This window comes from Eriocheir sinensis, chromosome 41 (assembly GCF_024679095.1).
Source record: "Eriocheir sinensis breed Jianghai 21 chromosome 41, ASM2467909v1, whole genome shotgun sequence".
NCBI classification, from domain to species: domain Eukaryota; kingdom Metazoa; phylum Arthropoda; class Malacostraca; order Decapoda; family Varunidae; genus Eriocheir; species Eriocheir sinensis.
In genome coordinates this window covers 11,005,802-11,025,801 of record NC_066549.1, presented here as the reverse complement: position 1 = coordinate 11,025,801, position 20,000 = coordinate 11,005,802, and the positions used below count along the sequence as shown (strand labels likewise).

At 45.3% G+C, this 20,000-nt stretch overlaps 1 protein-coding gene across 1 annotated transcript in view; it reads right to left on the bottom strand.

Moving 5' to 3' along the window:
• Positions 1–8,593, bottom strand: part of LOC127009647 (paired box protein Pax-2-like) — a 14,938-nt gene extending 6,345 nt beyond the window's left edge. The window contains exon 1 of the mRNA XM_050882900.1: positions 7,663–8,593. Coding sequence (XP_050738857.1) covers positions 7,663–7,786 — 124 coding nt within the window. The 5' untranslated portion in view covers positions 7,787–8,593. The remainder of the gene's footprint in view (positions 1–7,662) is intronic.
• Between the last annotated feature and the right edge of the window lie 11,407 nt (positions 8,594–20,000).

Below are 20,000 nucleotides of genomic sequence, written 5' to 3'. Positions count from 1 at the left end.
TGAGGCACTCTCCATGCGCTGAGCTCCTGAGCGTCACAGCGAGGGGGTTAGGGCCGTATTTTAAAACATTTCGGCGCCCAAGTTCACCTATTTGACAAGGCTTTCCTAGGTGTTTGGGGCATTTCCAGGAGTAGTTTTATGACCCTGGTGGTAGTTTTACCCTTCTTCTGTACCGTGAACCTAAGGAAACACTCATTAGAACCCGTTTGATGCCCTCTTTGGCCTTTATAAATAGTTGATGTGAGAAGCGAGTGTCTTAAAATATCGGCCTTAGGTCCATATTTTCAAACGTCTCGGGCTCCCGCTACGACTGTTTCCCAAGGCCACAGAGAAGATTAACCGGATTTATGGGTGTCTTTCCCGTTCAAGATGTAGAAGTCGTGTACAACTATCACCAGCATCACAAACAAGTCCATGAAAAGCCCGGCAACTTCTTCAGAGGCTTTTCAAACAGGCGAACTGAGGCGCCCAGACGTTTAACCCGGTAGAAGCGACGGGCCAGATTTGTGGCTTTACCGTGTACCAGCGAAGGGTCAGATTTGTGGCTTTACCGTGTACCAGCGAAGGGTCAGATTTGTGGCTTTACCGTGTACCAGCGAAGGGTCAAATTTGTGGCTTTACCGTGTACCAGCGACGGGCCAAATTTGTGGCTTTACCGTGTACCAGCGACGGGTCAAATTTGTGGCTTTACCGTGTACCAGCGACGGGCCAAATTTGTGGCTTTACCGTGTACCAGCGAAGGGTCAAATTTGTGGCTTTACCGTGTACCAGCGAAGGGTCAAATTTGTGCCTTTACCGTGTACCAGCGACGGGCCAAATTTGTGGCTTTACCGTGTACCAGCGACAGGTCAAATTTGTGGCTTTACCGTGTACCAGCGAAGGGTCAGATTTGTGGCTTTACCGTGTACCAGCGAAGGGTCAGATTTGTGGCTTTACCGTGTACCAGCGAAGGGTCAGATTTGTGGCTTTACCGTGTACCAGCGACAGGTCAAATTTGTGGCTTTAGCGTGTACCAGCGACGGGTCAAATTTTTCCCATGATATAAACCCCTCCCAAAAACAGATGATGCATAAACTGATCACAAATGCGTTGCTATATATTACAAAACGTTTTGCGTGGGTGATGATTTTTCTCATTTTTCTCGCTTAGAGGGGCCTTTAAGAAACATGATCCCCGCAGCTACCGGGTTAAAAATACGGGCCTCAGTGACGACGCTAAAACAGGACGAGTATGCGCACCCCGAGCATTGTGCCAGGCCACGCTTTGTTAACAGGTTTAGTTCAATAGACAATATTTCCTTAACCCGTCCGCTGCGATTGGCACGGATTTGGCCTTCACTGGTAGCCTGGTAACATATATTCCCATGTCTTTCTCTGCCTTTGTGTTTCCCATGTGGTATTGGTATGCTGAATTTCCCCTCCCAAGCTGCAGGACTTTACATTTTTCTTCAGTGAATTGTAACAGCTACTTTTTGCTCCATTCCAGTATCTTGGTGAGGTCTAACTGTAGGAAATCCGCATTCAAGGGGTTAACGTTGCCAGGCTGCTGCTTATGTTCAAAGTTCTAAAATATCTGGAGGAAACGTCCGAAAGCTAGTATAGTTTTGACAAGAAACGATGCTAACCCAAAGCGTCCTACGTCTACTCACTGACGCCAATACACTCATCCTAGGTTCTTCCAGGTTCCAGTAATATTTATTAGAAAAAAATCTCCGTTCTCTGTGAGCTTTTTATTAACCACTTTTACGAGTTAATGACACAATAATTTTCACAATAATTTTCCGTTAATAGTGGGAGACAAACGGGCAAAAAAAAAGTAAATAAATTCTATTAAATTTCTTGAAAGCAAAAAATGTTTAGAGGCCCCTCCCTGTTTTCAAGTCGGTAATAACTGACATCGCTCAAGGAGGGCTTGGAATACAGCCATTAGAGTACTAGTGTTGATCTGAGACCAGGAGGAAATGGGGCTGATAAGTGAACATTAGACTTCCTGCTCGAGCTGACGAACAAGGAGCCACCCCGCCAAGGTTATGGAATACTCACCAGCAACACAGAGTCTGGCAGCTACACTAATACCTGGACGTTAGACGAAAAGATGAACTACTGGCAACCTGTCTTGGGTAAACAATATCTTTGAGATTCAAAGCTTCTGTCATTTTCATCGGATAAACTTGAATTTTCTTTCCGTTCTTCGCTTGCATGAGCTACCTTTTGCATTTTTAAATTTGTTGATTTTTATTTCACAAATATGCAAGTGCCTGATTATTCTCTTATTTTATGACCCTCAACTATGGACGTGATGCATACCACATTCGTAAGAATTAATCACTCGTAAGAATGAATTATTTGCATGGGATATTTTTCTAGTTAAAAGCTAATCTCACTGCAGTGCGTAGCCTGAGCCGCTAACTTGGAAAACTGCATGATGACAGGTAAGAGTGCGCAGATATGTTCAATGAAGACGGTTGCAGTACTTCAACTTCGTCATGGTTTCATGATCATATTTATTTCTGTGAATTCATTAACATTCAATTCCTCTATAAAAAGAAAAAAAAACTTACTAAACAGACTACATAAGTCAAGACGAATAAAGGTGGTCGCCACACGCGCCGGGCTTGGCGTCGAGTACTTCGGCCACTCGGGCATCAGTCATCTGGATGGGTTTGTCTCACCCGGATGTTATTGGTCGGTTGGTGCTTTAATAGGAAGGGTTGTTCCACAGTGGTACTACAAATGTGTGTGAATGGCTGACTTGAATACCCCTCAAGCTGAACAGTGAAAAAAATTACCACTGTATCAAGAGTTTGTGAAGTTTCTCATGGGAACCCATCCCTTGGCCGTAACTTACAATGTATAACATCACAACCATGCGGCCACCGACACGGGGTATCTCCTCTGTGCTAAACCAAAGAAGAACTTGTGGAGCCCATATAAACAAATACGGAATAAAATTCATATTTGTATCTGAATGAAAATATCTTCGGTTAAAAGACCTCAGGCACCAAAGTTGATTTCCAGGTTTCGGGTGGCGCAGTTCCTGGCTCCTGCACCCCAGCCCCTGGTGCTGGCCAGACGACATCTTTTGCCCCGCGACGCTTGCACCAACTGCACTGCCATGGACAAACACTAACTAGACAATAGAGCGCCAACATCAAGGACAACAGCCGTAACTGAAGCATCACCATGCACATCCACACATACATACGCACACGCGCACAAACCCACACGCACATACACACGCGCGCGCACACACACACGCACACACACCTCCGTCATGTAGTATAATCCATGACGGCTTGCCATCCCTGCAGGCTGAGGTTCGCGCCTGAAAACTTATTCCGCTGACAGCAGAGGTTACCCCCCCACCCTTGAGCAAGGGGGGTGGGGGGGTGAGGCCCCACTCGACAATAACCTCTCGGCTCTTTTGGGAAGACTGTTGCTCGTGATTCCAGCTCGTGATGAGACCGTTGAGTTATAAGCAGATTCTTACGGACTTTCTATTCATTGCTCTTTCTCTTCACAAAGTTCAAATTTCATCTCTCTCTCTCTCTCTCTCTCTCTCTCTCTCTCTCTCTCTCTCTCTCTCTCTCTCTCTCTCTCTCTCTCTCTCTCTCTCTCTCTCTCTCTCTCTCTCTCTCTCTCTCTCTCTCTCTCACACACAAATATATATATATATATATAAAAATAAAAAAAATATATATATATATATATATATATATATATATATATATATATCAGGAAAAGTGAGGCATGATGGTAAGTTATAGTCAGCATGTTAAGTGCGGCGTGGTGTTGAGACATGGCATGACGGATGCCGCCTTCCTTCCGCCACCCTCCAGCGCCCCGGCACAGAGATTAGCCGTCCGTGACCCCCTCCCTCCCCCCAGCCGCAAAGCATGAGCCACCCTCCTTCCTGCAGGCACCCTGGACTGATAACTCACGCAAACCTACTTGTCTGTTTCTCTGTTTCTCTGTCTCTCTCTCTCTCTCTCTCTCTCTCTCTCTCTCTCTCTCTCTCTCTCTCTCTCTCTCTCTCTCTCTCTCTCTCTCTCTCTCTCTCTCTCTCTCTCTCTCTCTCTCTCTCTCTCTCTCTCTCTCTCTCTCTCTCTCTCTCTCTCTCTCTCTCTCTCTCTCAATTTGAGCATTTAAGTTAATGGAAACAAATTTTATTCACATAAGCTAACATGAAGCTGTTTTTCTTGTGTGTGAATATATTTCCTTCATCCGTCAGACCATTAAGGAAGATACATGAGTGCTCGTTTTGTTACTCTCTTTAATACCTGTGAGGTGATATGGCAAATGTTTTCTTTCGGGTAATGTAATATGCACAGTGCTCCGACATCTGAATAAATACTTCCTCTGACTAGCGATTACGCAAATTAGAGGAAGTGCTCAACTGCATTAGTGGGGACAGCGGCAGGAATAACGATGGCCTTAGATGCGGCAGCGCTTACTTAAGAACAGCAAGTACACGGACACTACCCACGAGGTTTTCCAAGGGAGCTTTGTTGGGTGCTCAGCCTTGACATCTCTCTCTGATGCGTCCATAATTACGTACCGAGTCTTGACTCTTACAAGATGTTCCTAATCATAGAATAACGCTGAGAGAATAGTCAGATGCGTGAGATCGCCGCGTAGATGATTCAGGTGGCTGGAACGGACGGACGACTCCAAACACTTTGATGGTGAAATAACACAGCGTTAGGGAACTAACGAGTCACGGCTCGAGGGAATTAGGAAGGAGACTACAAGTCTTTGTTCGGCATTTCACGAGAACTCCCAGCTGGAAAGTTCTTTTCGTTTTGAGTGTTGAAGAAACGTTTTGTCGCCTTCATTCATTCCTCCCCAAAATAGTTTCATCCAATGATGGTATCCGTTTCCTTTATCCCCAAAGACGCAGACACAAGCGTTCCTCAAGTTAGCAATAAAAGCATTAGGCCTTTTTTTCCTTTCATTTACTGGTTATATACAGAAAAATGTTGCGTATTTCCTCGTTCCCAACTGCTTTTCTCTTTGAAGATACTTTACCAGCTCATTCGAGCAGTCACCGCCCAATGCTGAGTCTGTTGCAATTGTCTTGCAGCAGATGTACTCATTATATGACAACCCCTAACAGCGGCAGGCCAAGGACGGAGGGCTGGACGGGTGCCGTGTCGAGGCTGCATGGAAAGGTGTTAGCGGCGGCCTCTTGGCGACAAACAAGACGCCGCTTGTCCATACGCCCCTGCCTTGCCAAGCTGAGCAGATGCCTCCATTCACAATTTATAATATGAAGATCTGGAATCAGCACATAAAATACAACTTTTGAAAGTAAGTGTAATTCATCACCTCAACAGCTTCCATGACCAGAAGCGGCAGTAACGTGGTCCACAAGCTGTTACTGTTCATGCAACACGATTCCAGGTCACAAGTTGTCCGAGAACAAGTAAATATGCAAGGTGCTTGCTTACCTAATTAAGATTACCCAAGGCTACTGCTGTTGATCCGATGTCACAAATAGAATGTTCAATAAAGTCTATAGAGCAGCGGCTACCAAACGATATTCATAAACTTAATTTATCTCGATACAGTTGTGAAAGCTTCAATAATCTCCTCAGCATACTAGAACCCGGATCTGCACTCGAAAAATCGGGGCTTTATAATATAACTTCAAATTAGTATTATGTGAAGCCGGAAAATAAGCAATATCGTCGTCGTCTAGCAACGATTACGTGAATTTATCTGAAACTTACGAACGTTAGAATCAGTACTGATTATACGTTAGCATCAGCAAATATGTTAAATGGACTAACGTAAAAGGAGGAAGCAATATTAAACTGATTCTTGCGCTGATTCTTGTTCGGTTAGTGGTGGGCGGCGGGGCAGGTGGCACAGTCCTCTCGCCGCCTGCCTCGCCCTGCTGCTGCCGCTGCTGCATGTCGTGTTGTCTTCAGTTTAGCATAAAATAGAATAAATACAGATAGTTTCCATGCAACGCCAAGTTCTGAATTGAAAAAATCGTCGTGCTTCCCGCATAGAATTATAAAGAGCATGATGGGAATGTAATGCTGTTCATTCATACTGCAGAATTGAAATCCTTCACACAGTATTAACGCCACTTGCATCATTAGGCAGTCTTGCCCTCACTGCTGCTCGCCACAAATGTTCCCACTGGGCACGCTGCATTTGTTTTCTTCTGAAATGGTTTACAAACATTTTGATTGTTTTTGTTCTTCGTGAAACTGAAGGAAATTTGCACTGTAGTCTCAGGCCTCATTATTAAGAGAAGCAAATTTTGATACATCCTTCACGTGGCTGTGTGTGTGTGTGTGTGTGTGTGTGTGTGTGTGTGTGTGTGCGTGTGTGTGTGTGTGTGTGTAGTTTACACAAACACACACACACACACACACACATATATATATATATATATATATATATATATATATATATATATATATATATATATATATATATATATATATATATAATTTGTAGCTATATTAACACATTCTCTATCTAGTTTTCTATCCATCTCCCTCCAGATTCGTAGTGCGGTGATTAGCACGCATGATTCACAACCGAGAAATCCCGGGTTCGATCCCCGGCAGAAGTGGAGACAACTGGGCAGTCTCCTTTAATCCGTGCCCCCGTGTGAATGAGTATTCCCAAAGATCAGTCCTTTGTGAGCTCCAAGCTCTTGCCGGGACGGTACTGACTGACGATCGCAAGTCAAACGCGTGGTCTGACCATAGTAAACCACACACACACACACGTACACACACTTTTGATGTATAAAATCTCCTATGTGCTCTGGCATTTTACGTTTCCATTAAATATTTTTGTAGCACATTGAAGATAATATCACTGTAAACCAACCTTTTTTTGCTCTGCTGAACAATTTATTTAACCACAATTGCTGTTGGTGCGAGTATAGTGTGTTTAGATACTTTCACACTGTCTGAACAAATAACCACATCGACCACACACTTCCGCACACCCACCCACCGCTGTTCCGGGGATTAATCTTTGCCGGAGTATGACTCTTCTATTTATGCCAACAAAAGCTCCGTTTAGTCACGCCTCGAGGCTCGCCGCAACATATTGATCTCCTCGCCGCCGCCAGCCGCGCCGTCGAGGTGGAGACGAGCCATCGATCCGGCGGAGTGTTAACGTTTTGATTGAATTATTATCAGCACTAACTTATCCCCACCATTACTGTCTTACCGTGACAACAGTAACGACGAACTGTGAACCTTCATATACTTATTATTGGCTATTAACTGCTGAGTATAGTTTATTACTACGATCTACAGCTTATGTTGAATATTATCATTTCTGGTGGTAACGTCACGAAAATAATCATCGTTATCCTTTTTCTACGAGTTATGATGGACATAAATACTCGGGTCATTTTGGTGCAGTCAGGCAGGTGAGTGAACCAGCTGACAAAATGGGAGATATGCGGTCATTGTTTACCTGTAGTGATACACAAATTTGTTTCCAAAACTCTCACAATAGTATTCCCACCAATGTCACTTATGTGATATATTGTCCAAGTATTTCCATTCGCTCCCGGACAAGTGGTAAAAAAAAATCAAAGGTTTCAGACGGGCTGAATCCGTAGAATGCGACGACTCTCACCTCCACTCACCTCCTCCACACCTTATAGTAGAATGTGTCTTACCTGGTGCGTAGTAGGGGATGGCAGGGGGTAAGGCCGTCATGGCGGGGGGTTCCCTATTATTCGAGGACGAGGATGAGGGCACGGAGAAGGCTGTTGGTTGACCGCTGATGTTGGGGATGAGCATGGAGCAGGTGGCGGCGGGAGGCAGCAGCTGTTTGAGGTAATACCGACAGCAGATGGGCACTGGAGGAGCGGCTTCTCAACAGCTACAAGAGAGTCATTCGTGTGCTGTGGATCATTACTTGTCACCGCGTTGGCGTGGTCGGTGGACGGAGACACAGTAACACGTCAACGCCGATGAGACACCCGTCAGCGTCCTTCCAACTCTGGTGGTCAGTCTGGGTCGTAAACTCCGATAAATACCGTTGTGGGACACTCGATCAGTATGCTCACACGAGACGCACTGGTCAGCAGGAACAAGACGCACACCCAGCGCAGAGGCTCCGCACGCACCTGCGACTAACTAGTGACTACACCTGCGCTCATTCGCAAAATATACACTGACTACCTAACCTGACTACCTCCGCCACCTGCTGTTCCTATGGATCAGCGCGCCACGTTAAGACAAAGGGATACTCGATCTTATTGGTTTCACCAGACAGGTAGAACAGAAGCACGGCTCCCATTGGCCACGGGGAGGAGCTACCACCCGTGACTCTGTGACCGGTGATTGGCTAATACGGGTAGGTGGGCGGGGTCACGACGGGCGGAAGCTGGGGAGGCGGAAGTGTCAGGTGAGAGAGAGGCGTGGCCTTACGCCAGCGGGAAACGAACAAAGTTAATCCAGTGTGATGTGTCATGAAGTGCTGGGTGATGAGTAAGTCACCCGGGACCACCAGCACCGCCTCCCACGGCACCGGCGAGAGCTAGAAGTGTGTGAGCTCCGCCCTCCTCTGTGGATACATCAGCAGATCTGTGGAGCGTGGTTGTTATATCATTCAACAGTTTGGAACATGTATGATCACGTAGGCGGCCTGAATCGGTGCCACGTGGATGCCTCGATAAAACAAAGTGGCCTCAGTCACCCAGCCTGGGCAGTGGCCAGCCTCAGAGCCACGCGCGTGCACAGGCGAACAAACAACATTCATGTGACAGCCTCTCTTATGGGGAAAAAAAAGTTATGCGACTGTAAATGCAACGCCATCTTGCTTGTTTTCGCACTACATATCATCGATTAAGCCTGTATCGTAACTTCGATTAAACGGCTTACTATTGGTTTATCTATAAGGCATTGTAAAATCCTTGTCTTCGAAGAAAACCTTGTGGTATCTTTTTTGTATTTTGTGCTTTTCTCTCTCTCTCTCTCTCTCTCTCTCTCTCTCTCTCTCTCTCTCTCTCTCTCTCTCTCTCTCTCTCTCTCTCTCTCTCTCTCTCTCTCTCTCTCTCTCTCTCTCTCTCTCTCTCTCTCTCTCTCTCTCTCTCTCTCTCTCTCTCTCTCTCTCTCTCCCCCCCCCTCAGTGCTTAAATAAATGCATGCCGATACCTGTAAGAGTGATTGCTGAAAGTGAGCAATGTGAACAAATTTCTCTTAGCACTCTTTACTGACAGGCATCACGTGCATGGGGCGGCAATTACACTTGGCAAATTTTCCGTGGATCTTCAGTCAAACCACGATTTCCGCTAGCGTGGTCCTCATTTGTTTCTTGTTATTGCTGCTGCTGATGATGGTGAATAATACCGTTGTCCTTCGGTGAATCTAACGTAGCTTTGGAAGATCGTGGACACCTCAGAAAACCACGGAAATATCAGAACCACGCCAGCGGAAATCGTGGCTTGACCGAAGATCCACGGAAAATTTGCCCAGTGTAATAGCTTCTATAGATGTGTATGTTTTGGTGTGTCGTGTGTGCGCTGAGGGGTGAAGCTGCCCTCGGATGTGTTTTGTAATGTGGTTGATGGATGAAGTTGCCCGTGGATGTGGCATGTGGTGTGTGTGGCTTATGGATGATTTTTTTTTTACATTAAAGAAGGCAGCTTAAAGGAAAAAACAAAACAAAAACCTAGAAGCTGCTCCATAATAAAAACAGAAAGAACGAGAACTATGATGTCTTTGGATGTGTGTTTTGATGTGGGGAGTAGCTGATGGCTGAAGCTGCCCTTGGATGTGTGTTGTGATGTGTTGCGTGTGGCTGAGGGATGAAACTGTTCTCAGATGTGGATGTAATAGAGACCATAAAACTTTCTTGAAATTACAGGACGTCGTAATGCACTCTTTTCCCCGCTGCGTCGTCGTCATGATGAAAACAGAACAGCAAAAAATCATATTCCTTTTAACCCGTCCGCTGCGATTGGCACGGATTTGGCTTTCACTGGTAGCCTGGTAACATATAGTCCCAGGTCTTTATCTGCCTCAGTGGTGGATAGTGGAGCATTTCCCATGTGGTATTGGTATGCTGGATATCCCCTCCCAAGGTGCAGGACTTTACATTTTTCTCCATTGAATTGTAGCAGCCACTTTTTGCTCCACTCCTGTAGCTTGGTGAGGTCTTCTTGGTAGGAAATCCAGTCAAGGGGTTAATATACGGTATCTATGAGACGAACTACAAAACTCTAGACATTTTTCCAGCTTTAGGATTTCAGGTAGAAGCAATGAAAAAAAAAACATGCGTGTTGGTCACAGTCACATCCAAGCCACCATACACACCATGCTCACCTCCACACTCTCCCACCACACGCCTTAACCCCCACCAACACACCCCTACTATACACATGCCAGGCTCAGACCCCCACCATTACCATCTTCACCATACCTTACACACCTTCACCAGTCACCACCACACACCCTCTACACCCACCTCCTAACACTTGAAGCCTTAACCCACCACACCCTTACCATGCATCCCTCATCCATCCACACCACAACACCCTCCACTACATAGGCTGTTCATCACCACCACTACACTCAACACCATCACCACTTCACCCAAACATCCCCAACCACACACACATCCTCATCCACCACATATTTAACACCTAAATCACCTCTACCAAACAACAACCCTTACACCCTCAACACCCCGACACCACCATCACCACGCACGCCTTCACCACCAACACTCGCTTTTGTAAACGTTGTGTCTGCATTTGCTAATACAAATGTAGCTGTTTCTTCGTATGTCGTTTTTATAACCACTTTCAGCCGAGGTAATAATTAGTGTCAACTCGCTGGAGACACCACGGATTCCTTAATGAATGGACTGTATTGGCTATACAGGCAGCGCCACATGTGGCCACTCAACTCTAAGCTGTCCTTTCCATAGAGTTCAAGTTATAGAATAGAGTGCGTCTGAGGCTGTCTCCGGAATACACGGACATTGTGCCGCCATCCATCCAAGCTGATGACTGCACACACTTCACTCCTACCCGATTTCAGTTTTTCTCCATGTCAAATAGTCGAGTCAGGAAATCGGGTAGGAGTAAAGGGTGTGCAGTCGTTGGCTTGGAGCGGTGGCGGTACCTTGGAGGCAGCCTCAGATGCACTCTAGTACATAACTTGAATTCTATAGAAAGTACTGCTTTGACAGTTCACCGACTGGCCGCGTGTGGCGCTGCCTGTATAGCCAATACGGTCCATTGTGGGTGTGTCCAACCCTACCCCATCAAGAAACACCAGTGATATTCACGAATCATATGCAATTGAAACTTATGTTGAAAACATGTTAATATATCAATATGTTTCTGTGCAAACGGAAAATAATGTACATCATCGTAAGGAAAAGATTAAGGTGTTTATAAATGCGCACGTTCGGGCGCCGTTACTGATGCGAGTTATGGGTCTTGCTTGGTCTTGGTCTTGGTTCGGGAGGTAGTTGTCCCTTTCGGTCCTAACTACAGCCTTTGTAACGCCTTATTCCCTCAGGACAAACACCCTGGAAATCCAAATGAATATTGCCTTAGTTCTGAGAGCCCGTAGAAGCACAGGCGGGGACATCTACAGGAGTCCAACCTATCCGGTGCGCACTGCCCAGGCTTTCTCCAGGAATTCCTTTACCGCCTCTATTGTTCTTCTGGTCCCTGTCTGCAGTGTACTCAGACCTAGCAAGAATTCTATCACCCTTTCTACATTCCCCTCTAGCATCCTATTCCATACGTCTGTTCCTAATTCCTGTGTTATTATTTCTACCATACTCCACCTATCCCAATATATATATATATATATATATATATATATATATATATATATATATATATATATATATATATATATATATATATATATATATATATATATATATATATATATATATATATATATATATATATATATATATATATATATATATATATATATATATATATATATATATATATATATATATATATATTATACCAGTGACACTCTAGTAAGGTGACCAGATCTGTTGAAGCTAAAAGCGGGACATTTTCACACACACACACACACACACACACACACACACACACACACACACACACACACACACACACAAACAGGTCGATCAATCGGCTAGACCGCCGCGCTGCAAGGCTTCACGGCCAAAACAGGCGGCGGTTCGAGCCCCGCTCAGGCCGGATTCTTTCCGTTGACTAGGAGTGGTTACTGTCCTCCCTTGAGTAAGGGGGATGGGGTGTGTGGTGTGTGAGGTCTTGGCAGTGCCCAGAAATCGACGATAATGAGCATGCACTTGCTCATGTCGGGAGGGTACCTGCTGGCGAAAGCGCGTCCAACTCGTGATTAGTCCATGGTGAGTTACACACTCTCACACACACACACACACACACACACACACACACACACACACACACACACACACACACACACACACACACACACACACACACGTCGCGCGCGCGACGGAGAGTGCTCATCCCGCCAGCGATGCAAATCTAATAGAGTACTAATTACTAATGTAAATAGAGTCGGAGGCACAGCGTCTCATACGAGCTCCGTACCTGTATCTTAAGTCTATATATACCTAGTCAAATCATACGCAGTTTTGTGGGAGGAGACACGGCAGAGGCGTGGCTTATGCGTGACGTTGCTTGGAGCCAAACTAGAGAATGAAGAAACAGGGATTTAGAGAAAACGAAGAAAGGCGGACTAATTTAAATCAATCACTTCAACACGCCCTCCCTCACACCCCACACTAACGTTTGTAGGCATTGGAATTAGAGTCACGCATAGCACAATAAAAAGACGTATTTTTTTCCTTAGTGGCTGGCCTGAACGCGCTGTGAAAGAAGGAAAGCATGCACATTCAAAGTGCACACACGGCCGCAACTTTAGTCACCCCTGAACTGACGAGTATTTTTTTTTTTACCTTCAAGTGACGTCATCCCGCTGCTCCACCCCCAAACCGCCCCCTGCGCTTACCGGTCTCAGTTCTGAAGCAGTGACTTGACTTGGTATATAATAGACTTAGCCTGTATCAAGGTAAAGATAGCTACGCGTAGCTATCTCTACCTTGACCTGTATGGAGTATGGACGTTACGAGTACGACTTCTACCAGTTAGTGAAACATTAATTAAAGATTGTAAATATGTATAGTTATCAGTAGTTCACGAAAAGTGGGACATTTCAATACCAAATAGATAAAAGCGAGGCACGTAAATAAAGCGGGACGTTTCAGGGACATTTAAAATAGCGGGACAAACGTAAAAAAAGAGGGACTGTCCCGTCTAAAAGCAGGACTCTGGTCGCCTTACACAAAATCTAAATATTTATTTAGATCTTGGCCTTACACTCTAGTAGCATTATGTTCTATATGGTCTCGTCGACCCCCCCTTCACACATACGGCATACCTTGCTTCCCCCATTGGCCCACCTATATGGCCTACTATTTATTTCTAAGGAGTTGGTCCTGGCTTTGAAAAACAACACACTACCCAGACTGTTCAGGCAGGAGGACTGTAAACATTGATCAGCTGATCGCTTGGGAGGTCACCTGAGACTCTTCAGCGCTGCCAGCCTGTTGGTGTCTGCTTATCCTAACACCACGTCGTGTCTCCTCGGCGTTTAAAAAGCGATTTTGCGATTTTAGGAAGACGAGATGCGACATGGGGTTTGTTGTTGGGATTTGCTAACACGAACGTTTAAAACGAACGTTTGGGTAGGCGGTGGCTGAACAGATAGCAAGACGGCCCCGCGTTCAGGAGGACGCGAGTTCAATCCCCGACCGGTGCCACCAAGCTGGGATTTTTCAGCCGTCGCCGAGTGGCTTAAAACTACCCACATGCTGTCCAGAAGACCCCCTATCAACCCGGACTCTAGATTCTAGGATTAAAGATGAGCTCCGAGAGGGTAGCATGAGCCAATGCAAGATGGCGCCACTATAAACACTCGCCTGCGCCAAGAACGGGTTGGGCCGACCTTCAGGACCCACCAGGAAGAAGCCTTGGACCGACCATCAGGATCCACCGGGAAGAAGCCTACCGGCGCAATAGGCCAAGACGTAAAAAAAAAATAAAAAAAAAATAAAAAAAAACATTGTCAGAACATCAACACCACCACATCACACACACACCCTCACCACCATACACACCTCCCCCGCTACCACCACTCCCTTCACATCAGACCATCACACACCCTCACCCCCATCACCACACACCACACCCCATCACGCCATAGCTCCAAGACGATAGTCATACTTAGCCAACCTGTAGTCGACGTCTGAGGCCGCCATAATTCTTTGTTTAGAGTGTGTAATCACCGGACGAATGCGGAAATAAGTAGGGAGAGTTATTCCGGCAGTAAACCATCAGGGAACTATAGTCAAACTATAAGCAGGTACGCCTATAACGACCGACCACCAAACTCTGAGTTAACCTCCCAAATTGGCACGTCGGTTGGCCTGTGGTAAACACACTAAATTACACCCTCGCCGTCCCTGCAACAAGGGCTAATATGCAGCCACTTATGCGGCAAGGGAGGCTGCGAGTGGCTAAGGGCTAAGGGAAGCTCTGCCTGCAACGCGTCAGAGTAGGTTGACGTGTGAGGGGCGGCCATACAGTCTGGCGGCAGCGTCGACCCTCGAGGGTTGTGACGGCCGAGGAGGCAGCGCGGGCCCGGACACCTCACGCTACTGGTTTTACACTTGGGGTCGCCCGAGAGCTGTGGGCGTAGAGGCATATCCCGCGCAGTGCCCCCTGCCCTCCACTGGCATCTTCACCCAAACACTTTACGAACTGTATTACCATTTCACCCTAGCACCACCTGCGGTCTGGGTGCGAGGAAAATAATACACAGTGGTGATGTATTGAAGTGCCTGGAGATGGTATCGGGTGTACTTAGAGCGGCGTGGGGCACGGCCGGAGCCTCTGTGTCCTTCCTTTTAAGGCATCCGTTACGTGCGAAAAGATCATGGCTCGGTCTTAACCCACCGTATCCCTTAGGCGCCGCTCACGGAGTATTCATCTCTGGCTTGCAATACCCACGGCTGAAAGACTTGTGAGCTCAAACTGTGATACGTTTCACCCTTATGGTAAATGAGAAGTAAGGCAGTCAGCATGTTCTCCAATGATGTTTAAAGTCTGACTGTTCCTTGTTCCCCTCCAGAAGGTGTTCATTCACGCTGTGCTGGTGTGTTAAGAGCAATGGGGGGACCATCAGGCTGCAGGGAGTTACAGGGAGGCTAAGGAGGCCGCAGCCTCCATCAGGCACCAGACTAACACAAGGGAAATAGAGAAGTGGATCCTTTGAAAAAGTGATTATGCCAATATCCCCGAACGATCATTAAATTAATACTCTAAAACACGGAACAGGAAAAATACAGACACACACAAAGGCAAGAATACTCAATAGTATGCGAGCACCATCTCTTCCTGTACGAGTGAAGCAAGAAGAAAACGTCCTGCTTGTGAACACCAACACCGTCACCATCATCGTTACCACCATCATCATCGTCATTATCGTGATCTTCGTTTTCGTCTTCTTTATCTCCCGCGATGGCCGCCTGTGCTTGGTAAATACGATAAAGTTCTTGACCACTTTTCTTCCCTGTGGCTGTTCATGCCATAAATGTTTGTCGTTCTTCTGTTTCTTTTCTTTCTTTCAATTTATTTTTCTGCTGCCCAGATTAGGTTTCTCTTTCCATCAACCTTTGTTTGCCTCGCTCATCATCACGGCGGCGTGTTTGTCAATGTAAATATCCGTCTAGTTTATTATTTTTAAGCAAGATGCGGGGCGCCACGTCCATTTCTTTGCTCAGTGATGCCCGAAACGATATAACACTATATATATATATATATATATATATATATATATATATATATATATATATATATATATATATATATATATATATATATATATCACCAATTCATATTGGCTTTTTTTGTTTCTCGTTTTTATTGTTCTCTTAGTCATTTTAGCTCTTATAATTAGAGGAATGAAATTTTGTAAAAACAAAAAAAAGTCCCCAATAATCAAGCATAATTATCTTCAGCCATTACTAGTCCACTACAGGACAATGGTCTTCCTCAACGTCCTTCACACCTCCATGTTGTTAGTGTACTCCAGGCTACTCCGGCAAGCGCCCTTTACATGATTTAATCTTTCCACTTCACCTGGTTCTCTTTTCGCCCTGACTTTCAGTTTCTGGGTTGCCACTCCGTGGCGTAGTGGTTACCACTGAAACGTGTGTCAGGACTGACAGACTACACTGATTGTGTAACTTTGTCTTTGCTCTGAGAGGCAGGTCTTTTCATAATATTGATGTGTCACCAAATACACACCATTTCATTCAATTTATCTTCCTAACTTTTTTTCTGAGCTGGGTTTGCAGTAATTGTGTCTACTTGATACGTGTATTCCTTCACCCTCAAGCTTTTCGTTCCCGATCTCATTTGTTATCCTGCATATTGAATTACTGAATGATACGTACGGTCTATTCATATTCCTCTTCACACCTATTTTCATTTAATAAAAGCATAGTATTATCTACCAATGTAGGGCTGTTGAAGTATTCACCATTTATCTTGATTCCTATATTATCCCACTATTTTTAATAACACTAATACTTTGCTAATCGTGCTATCAGATAAGGAGAGGCGGCTTACAAAAGGTACCAGAGCCTTCGCACTCCTGCTAATCATGATCTATCATGATCTTTACATTTCCGCCCGGAATGGTGCCAAATCTATTCTCCGACTAACCAAAAACTTTCATTATAGAAAGTCCCGCAACATTGCTTTCTCTAATTCTTGCAGAGACTTCTGGCACCTAGCCAAAAATATCTCCAATTTCACTTTTTCATCTTTCCCTCCTCTCCATAGCCCTGACGGCAGCACTGCCGTCACATCTGTCTCTAAGGCTGAACTCTTCTCTCAAACTTTCGCTAAAAGCTCCACTCTGGACGATTCTGGGCATATTCCTCCTACTCATCCCCCCTCTGACTCCTTTATGCCTGCTATTAAGATTCTTAAGATGATGTTTTCTATGCCCTCTCTGGCTTCAATCCTCAGAAGACTTATGGGTCTGATGGAGTGCCTCCTATTGTCCTTAAAAACTGTGCTTCCATGCTGACACCCTGCCTGGTTAAACTCTTTCGCCTCTGCCTATCAACATCTACCTTTCCTTCCTGCTGGAAGTACGCCTACATACACCCTGTGCCTATAAGAAGGGTGACTGCTCCAGTCCCTCAAACTACCGTCCTATAGCTTTACTTCCCTGCCTTTCTAAAGCTTTTGAATTAATCCTTAACAGGAAGATTCATCAGCATCTATCCACTTCTGACCTTCTATCTGATCGCCAGTATGGATTCCGCAAGGGGCGTTCTACTGGCGATCTTCTAGTTCACTTAACTGACTCTTGGCCATCCTCTCTTAGCCGTGTCGGCGAAACTTTCTCAGTTGCCATAGACACATCGAAAACTTTCGATAGAGTCTGGCACAAGTCTTTGCTTTTTAAACTACCCTTCAACGGATTCTATCCCTCCCTCTGTACTTTTATCTCTTGTTTCCTCTCCGGCTGTTCAGTCTCTGCTGTGGTAGACGGTCACTGTTCTTCCTCTAAACCTATCAACAGTGGTGTTCCGCAGGGCTCTGTTCTATCTCCCACCCTGGTCCTGTTATTCATTAATGATCTTTATATACACAACATTGTTTTATACATCTCGAAAGCTTTTGACAAGTTCTGGTACAAACCTTTGCTTTTTAAACTACCTGTCTCTGTCTTGTATCCCAGTCTCCTTCTGTTGTTCATTAATGATCTTTCCATAACAATCTGTTCAATCCACTTTTAAACGCTGATGACTCTACTCTGCATTATTGAACTTCTTTCAACTGAAGACCCTCCTAACCGAAATAGGACTCAAGGGTGGACGCTACAGAACGCTTAAACTCTAACCTGGCTATCATTTCCGATTGAGGCAGAAGGATCTTATAATCTCTCAGTGTCTCAAAGAACGTGTGCACCATTTCTCCACTTGTCAGCTTGACAACATCTTCCAAACACCTATTCCCTACTCCACCCTTTCCCAACCCTGCGGTCGCGACCACTTGGTCGCCAAACGTTTTTCCTGGGGTCGCCAAGACCTCAAAATATCAAACATGGTGTTATTTTATTACAGTAACACATAAAACGAAACTAGTGGGGTCACGGTCATGTCTAGAGGTGCATGATTGGGGTCGCCTGAAAATAAGGTTGGAACCACTGCCCTACTCTTGGACAACACGCAGCTGTCCCCTTCTGAATCTACACCAAACATACTCGGTCTATCCTTTATTCAGAATCTTAATTGGAAACTTCATGACTCCTCTGTTGATAAATCAACTTCCTCGAGGTTAGGCGTTATGTATCGTCTCCGTCATCCCCCCCCCCCCCTACCCCCAGATGTTGTCCATATACAGGGGCCTTGTCCTCCCTAGTATGGAGTATGCATCCCATATTAATGTGGAGGGTGTTGAGGGGTTCAATACACACACAGCCTTATTGGACAGATTAAAATTAAAGGTTCTTTATTTCATAAACTCTTGTCCTCCTACTGACAGTCTTCTACATCTCGATTCCCGCCCCAATGCTACCTGTCTTTCTATCTTCTATCGTATTTTTATGCTGACTTCTTTTCTGAACTTGCTAGCTTGCATGCCGTCCCCCCTCCAGGGTCCCCATTGCACACACCTTTCTACATTGGCTCATCCCTGTGGTATCCAAAGCCTTTATGCAAGAGTTAACCAACACCTTCATTCTTTCCTCCCTCTCGCAGGTAAACTCTGGAGCAGCCTTCCTTCCTCTGTATTTCCTCCTGCCTACGACTCGAACTCTTTCAAGATGGGAGTATCAAGACATCTCTCCATCCGAAATTGATCTGTCTTTTGGCTGCTCTTCTCTATTTGCTTCTATAGAGGCCAGGATCCATAAGTATGGATCCTGATAGACAGTGCTGAGCGCTTTTTTTTCTTTCATTTAGTTACACAATGGATATATATATATATATATATATATATATATATATATATATATATATATATATATATATATATATATATATATATAGATATATATATATATCCTGGTGTCCCACAGGGTTCTGTGCTATCTCCCACTCTTTTCTGTTGTTCATTGATGATCTTCTTTCCAAAACGAACTGTCCTATCCATTCCTACGCCGATGATTCCACTCTGCATTATTCAACTTCTTTTAATAGAAGACCCACCCTTCAGGAACTTAACGACTCAAGGCTGGAGGCTGCAGAACGCTTAGCCTCAGACCTTACTATTATTTCCGATTGGGGCAAGAAGAACCTGGTGTCCTTCAACGCCTCAAAAACACAGTTTCTCCACCTATCCACTCGACACAATCTTCCAAATAACTATCCCCTATTCTTTGACAACACCCAGCTATCACCTTCCTCAACACTAAACATCCTCGGTCTATCCTTAACTCAAAATCTCAACTGGAAACTTCATATCTCATCTCTTACTAAATCAGCTTCCTCGAGGCTGGGCGTTCTGTACCGTCTCCGCCAGTTCTTCTCCCTGCACAGTTGCTGTCCATATACAAGGGCCTTGTCCGCCCTCGTATGGAGTATGCATCTCATGTGTGGGGGGGCTCCACTCACACAGCTCTTCTGGACAGAGTGGAGGCTAAGGCTCTTCGTCTCATCAGCTCTCCTCCTCATACTGATAGTCTTCTACCTCTTAAATTCCGCCGCAATGTTGCCTCTCTTTCTATCTTCTATCGATATTTCCACGCTGACTGCTCTTCTGAACTTGCTAACTGCATGCCTCCCCCCCTCCCGCGGCCCCGCTGCACTCGACTTTCTACTCATGCTCATCCCTATACTGTCCAAACCCCTTATGCAAGGGTTAACCAGCATCTTCACTCTTTCATCCCTCACGCTGGTAAACTCTGGAACAATCTTCCTTCATCTGTATTTCCT